Genomic DNA, 5,531 nt, shown 5'->3' with positions numbered 1-5,531 from the left:
TTTTTTTTTTTTGTTAAAGCTGGAGTTGGGGAGTATATGTATTGTTCGGAGTAGAGAGATCTGGAGGAGATTGAAACAATGGAGTACCGGAAAATCAAAGATGAGGTTCGTTGCTTCTTCTATATTCACTTCTTCTTTCCTTTTTGGATTTCAATTTAGGGTTTGTACTCTCTTTAAATGCTCGATTTTTTTTAAGCTTCAGGACGATCATGTCGTCGCTTCTGATATCGAGAGTGTGAAGGGGAAATCTCACACCGGTGAGTTTCTTCTTCTTCTTCTATTTTCTCTCAATCTCTTGTTCGTTTAGTCTTCTCATTGGTGTTTTGATTTTGTCAGTTGCTTCGAGTAACATTGCTATGGCTACTCTTGGGGTTGGATCCGGTGAACGTGTTAACTGGAAACGGAAGTAAGTTTGATTCCTCTAAACATGGCGAAATTATGGAAATTTCTTCTTTCCGTTTAAATGACTTGTGTTGGTGGCAGGGGCGTAGTGACCTGTGCACTGACAATTCTGACGAGTTCTCAAGCGATACTCATCGTGTGGTCGAAGCGAGCTGGCAAGTATGAGTATAGTGTTACTACCGCCAACTTTTTGGTGAGTTTTTGAACCTTTTTATTACTGTGTATTGAAAATTGAGTGATGTTATGTTACAAGTGAGATCTCTGAAGCATAATAATCTTATATTAGGCTGAAATAGTGATATTTGTTTACTCGTTGGTGGACATCAGGTTGAGACTCTGAAATGTGCGTTATCTTTCCTTGCATTGACAAGAATATGGAAAAACGAAGGTGTTACTGACGACAATAGGTAGGGTTTTCTTTCACCACCTCAATATGGTTTTTCTGGGAGATTACCTTGTGTTTCATGTCCAATTAGTTTCCTTTAATATTCAGTGGTTTCGAATTGGTTCCATGTATCTCTCTTTGAACATGACTATAGATAGCTCATTTAATTTTCTTTGAATCAGGTTAAGCACGACATATGACGAAGTTAAAGTCTTTCCTATTCCTGCAGCATTGTATCTTTTCAAGAATTTGTTACAGGTGGGATGTCCTGATTTTTTTTTGGCTTAGCTCGATGTTTGTAACCTATGTTTTTTCATGTTAATATGTTTCTTACTACTTGTGTTGTCACTTTTTGATGTTGGCAGTACTATATCTTTGCATACGTAGACGCCCCCGGCTATCAGATATTGAAGAACTTGAACATCATAAGTACCGGTGTCTTGTACAGAATTATACTGAAGAAAAAGTAGGTTTTTTTACTCATTGAAATGGATTTCGTAGCTTCCAATGAATAGTTGTTCTGGAAATCCATACGTTATAATTAAGTGTGCACAGCCTCTTTTTAATCAGTTTGCTTACTATCTTCTCTAACAGATTGAGCGAGATTCAGTGGGCGGGATTCATTTTATTGTGTTGCGGATGCACCACTGCTCAGTTGAATTCAAAGTAAATGTAGCACTTGGTTTTTGCTCTGCGAACTTTAAGGTCTCTACTGATCTTTTTAATACATGGTCTCATATCTAAAATTGCTTTTGCAGTTCTGATCGTGTTCTTCAGACATCTCTTCCTGGCTGGATTATGGCAATTGTAAGCTGTTAGCCTCCTTTGCATGCTAATATTGTGAAGCATCTTTCATGTCCACACCAATTGATAGTTATTCATTGTCGTTTCTAGGTCATGGCCCTGTTAAGTGGTTTCGCCGGAGTGTACACAGAGGTGAGATATTAGGACTGTATACTTCAAATACTCAAAGCTGATTCATTTCTTTTCTGTGTGTCTATGTTAACACTAATTTACTTTGTTGTTTAAAACAGTATAATTGGGTCATTCCACTGATAACTTATGCTTAAGAAAGGTTTTGCTTTCCATTTTGGCAGGCCATTATAAAAAAGCGACCTTCAAGGAATATTAATGTACAGAACTTCTGGCTATATGTCTTTGGGATGGCTTTCAATGCTATTGCTATAGTGATCCAAGATTTCGATGCCGTTGCAAATAAGTAAATCCAACGTCTTTTTGTCTGTCTCCTTTCAGATTTGCTAGAAAATAGTACATGTGATTGATTGTGTCGCCATGGAGAGATTTCCCCTCTCTTTATGTCATTAAAGGAAATACAACTTTATAGTCTGGTTGTTGTAGAGCTCATTATTTCCTACTGGCCGAGTTACTATGCTGTTATGTCGCATCTGTCTGGTATTGAACGTGGGCTGTTTTCCATTTTCAGGGGATTCTTCCATGGTTACTCATTCATCACAGTACTCATGATTCTTAACCATGCTCTCAGGTAAAAGCTACTTTAGAGGCCAGACTCCTCTCTTAATTCTTAACGTAAGTTCGGGAAGTTAACACATTAAAACATTCTTCTTCTATTGGTTATTTTGCAGTGGCATTGCTGTTTCAATGGTGATGAAATATGCAGACAATATTGTAAAGGTAGTAAATTTGCATTGTCAGCAGGTTCCCCCTATGTAGTCACTTTGGTACACGAGGTTTAACTTTATCAATTGGTATGTAGGTTTATTCGACATCAGTAGCGATGCTTCTCACCGCGGTTGTCTCTGTATTTCTCTTCAATTTCCATCTTTCCCTTGCCTTCTTCTTGGGTTCAACGTAAGTTAACCACCACATTTTCCTTCACTTATACAATCATCTCAACTTTTGATATTAAAACTAGCCACAAACTTTATCATGCACATAAGAGCCAATGATTGTGTAAAAGGTTTCTCTTTTAATGCATTACTGTGTTTGCACTGTGCAGGGTCGTCTCTGTTTCAGTATATTTGCATTCCGCAGGGAAGCTACGATAGTAAAGATCTCGAAACTTACATCTACCAAGAAAATTGCCATTATTCTAGTACAGAGATGAAGCTTTTTAACGATTACGATTTTGTTTTTCGTGTAGGTATATTCACAATTGTGCTTCTGTATTTGATTTATTTCCCGTCACGAAACTTACTGTTCTCATTTGTACGAAACCAAAAATTATCAAGAATAGTAAAATACATAACTTTGCTTTATAAATCCTCCCTCCGCATATTTTAATAATCATTAACTGTCTGAAAGTGAAGCTGTTTTGTTGAAAATATCACGCTTAGAGCAAAAGGCATAACCAAAAATGATCCAACCGTGAAGACTCAGAGACCGGCGAACTTGGTTATTTAAATTAATCATTGTCTTTGCTTCAAAGCCAATACTGTGAGACTTTGGCTTGTTTCCCACTTGTATATAAGCTCTATTCCTCTACTCTCTTTCTCACCATCTCTTCTTCTTCTTCGTCTTCTTCTTCCAGTTATAAGATTTAGCTATGGCTTCACTTACCAAATTCTCTCTTTTGGTCGCCATTTCAGCATCAGCTCTCCTCTGTTCTGCTCTTGCCCGTGATTTCTCCATTGTTGGATACACACCGGAGCATTTGACATCCACTGAGAAGCTTCTAGAGCTCTTTGAGTCATGGATGTCAGAACACAGCAAGGCTTACAAAAGCGTGGAGGAGAAGGTGCACAGGTTCGAGGTGTTCAGAGAGAACCTGATGCATATAGACCAGAGGAACAATGAGATCAACAGTTACTGGCTCGGTTTGAACGAGTTTGCAGATTTGTCCCATGAAGAGTTCAAGGGAAAATATCTAGGACTTGCAAAGCCACAATTCTCTAGAAAGAGACAGCCCTCTGCTAACTTCAGATACAGAGACATCACTGACTTGCCTAAATCCGTAGACTGGAGGAAGAAAGGCGCTGTGACTCCTGTCAAGGACCAGGGTCAATGTGGTAACATTTCTTCTCTCTTTCACCTTTCTTGGTCCCAAATTGAGATATGAATAGAATCAGAGACTGGAATAGATCTTTACAATGATCTTCTTTTGTTGCTGTAGGTAGCTGTTGGGCATTTTCAACAGTTGCAGCTGTGGAGGGGATCAACCAGATCACAACAGGGAATCTAAGTTCGCTTTCAGAGCAAGAACTCATAGACTGTGACACAACTTTCAACAGTGGCTGCAACGGAGGTCTCATGGACTATGCATTCCAGTACATAATTTCAACAGGTGGTCTCCACAAAGAAGACGATTACCCTTATCTCATGGAAGAAGGAATTTGCCAAGAGCAGAAAGTAACAAACGCTAGACAAATACATACATGAATCAAAAAAAAAAATTATACTGGTGATACAGATTAATTATAACACTGATAACATTCATGAATCTTACACAGGAGGATGTGGAACGTGTGACGATCAGCGGCTATGAAGATGTCCCGGAAAACGATGAAAGTTTAGTAAAGGCTTTAGCTCATCAACCAGTCAGTGTGGCTATTGAGGCTTCAGGAAGAGACTTCCAATTCTACAAAGGGGTATGTATAACAGATTATTCTGATATCTAAACTGTGTTCTATGTATCCATCTTATCTTGTTGCATGCTCTCAAAGAACTGATTTGGGGGATTATGGTTTTGTTTACAGGGAGTGTTCAATGGACGATGTGGAACAGACCTAGACCATGGTGTAGCAGCGGTTGGATACGGTTCATCAAAGGGATCTGACTATGTTATCGTCAAGAACTCATGGGGACCAAGATGGGGAGAGAAAGGGTTTATTAGGATGAAGAGAAACACTGGTAAACCAGAGGGACTCTGCGGAATCAACAAGATGGCCTCATATCCCACCAAGACTAAGTGATAGATTCATGTTCTGTTTCTTTCTTTCTTTTTTTTTATCTTTCATTACATTTTCATTTTACCCGCTTAAAGCACATCATATTGTATTGATTGGTGTGTGAGATTATAAAATAACATGGTGAGAGACTCTCTTACCTTTTTTTCTTCTGATTAAGAGTCTTCCAAATGCTCCTCCATCATTCAATAACTCTCTCAATAGGATCATGTTCTCAAATATGAAGCTTTCAGATACATTAATTAGTAACTTATTTATGTCTTCCTATACGAGCTCCTTGAATTCCTCTTCTCCTGTTAAAACGCTTTGTTCTTTTGATATTGTATAACGTTGTTGATTGTTGCATTTGTAAAACTACTTCCATGTTTCAAAACAAACCAATGAACCAAAACTCCCAACATCCAACCATAACGCTCCCCCCACACAAAAAAATGTTGACTGAGAGCAATTTGTGGTCCTAATATTCATTCTCTCCTTAGTCATTGTTTCTATGTGAACAACTATTTTTGCTTATATCTTTAAATAGAAAAGTAAATTTGTTTATAAATACTCCATGAAACAAAACAAAAACAAGACGATAAGAAATGGCAAAAAAAGTACATGTTAGTTTCATCATAAGTTTTTTTTTTTTTTTTTAATTTCGGTTTTGAATTTTGATTTAAACAATCTAAGCCAAACAATTAACTAGCATATAAATCAAAATTTATTATTATGGATTTATTAAGATTTAATCAAAATTAAGTGCATTTTTTTTTTTTTACTCAGTAATATCAAGATCTCCAAAAACTACTGCACCTCCACCTCCATGTCACATAGCACGAAGCAAGACACAAACCCAAAATACTTGTAATAGTGAGGAA

At 37.5% G+C, this 5,531-nt stretch overlaps 2 protein-coding genes across 4 annotated transcripts; both read left to right on the top strand.

The window, feature by feature from the left end:
• LOC104729671 (CMP-sialic acid transporter 4-like) lies at positions 11–3,022 on the top strand. 3 transcript variants are annotated; one of them, XM_010448633.2, is made up of 16 exons: positions 11–105; positions 197–257; positions 337–406; positions 484–595; positions 730–809; positions 970–1,045; positions 1,153–1,253; positions 1,382–1,453; positions 1,546–1,594; positions 1,682–1,723; positions 1,885–2,006; positions 2,232–2,291; positions 2,392–2,440; positions 2,523–2,617; positions 2,766–2,813; positions 2,910–3,022. In XM_010448633.2, coding segments are annotated over exons 1-16 (1,065 nt in total). In that variant the 5' UTR covers positions 11–78; the 3' UTR covers positions 2,911–3,022. The 3 variants fall into 3 exon arrangements, with proteins under 3 accessions (XP_010446935.1, XP_010446936.1, XP_010446934.1); XM_010448634.2 differs by having other exon boundaries at positions 203–257; positions 2,766–3,022; XM_010448632.2 differs by having other exon boundaries at positions 2,766–3,022.
• LOC104729669 (cysteine protease XCP1) lies at positions 3,256–4,830 on the top strand. Its single transcript, XM_010448631.2, has 4 exons — positions 3,256–3,774; positions 3,879–4,114; positions 4,216–4,353; positions 4,462–4,830. Exons 1-4 carry the CDS (start codon positions 3,312–3,314, stop codon positions 4,675–4,677), a joined length of 1,053 nt encoding a protein of 350 aa, XP_010446933.1. The 5' UTR covers positions 3,256–3,311; the 3' UTR covers positions 4,678–4,830.

The sequence above is a fragment of the Camelina sativa genome, chromosome 12 (genome assembly GCF_000633955.1).
Source record: "Camelina sativa cultivar DH55 chromosome 12, Cs, whole genome shotgun sequence".
Lineage (NCBI taxonomy): Eukaryota > Viridiplantae > Streptophyta > Magnoliopsida > Brassicales > Brassicaceae > Camelina > Camelina sativa.
This window is presented reverse-complemented; position numbering and strand designations above follow the sequence as displayed.

Coding starts and splice junctions, on each gene's coding strand:
- LOC104729671 (XM_010448633.2), top strand. CDS start 79: ATGGAGTACCGGAAAATCAAAGATGAG. Junction 106..196: donor ACCGGAAAATCAAAGATGAG/GTTCGTTGCTTC, acceptor ATTTTTTTTAAG/CTTCAGGACGATCATGTCGT. Junction 1,454..1,545: donor ACTGCTCAGTTGAATTCAAA/GTAAATGTAGCA, acceptor TTGCTTTTGCAG/TTCTGATCGTGTTCTTCAGA.
- LOC104729669 (XM_010448631.2), top strand. CDS start 3,312: ATGGCTTCACTTACCAAATTCTCTCTTTTGGTCGCCATTTCAGCATCA. Junction 4,115..4,215: donor GAATTTGCCAAGAGCAGAAA/GTAACAAACGCT, acceptor AATCTTACACAG/GAGGATGTGGAACGTGTGAC. Junction 4,354..4,461: donor ACTTCCAATTCTACAAAGGG/GTATGTATAACA, acceptor TTTTGTTTACAG/GGAGTGTTCAATGGACGATG.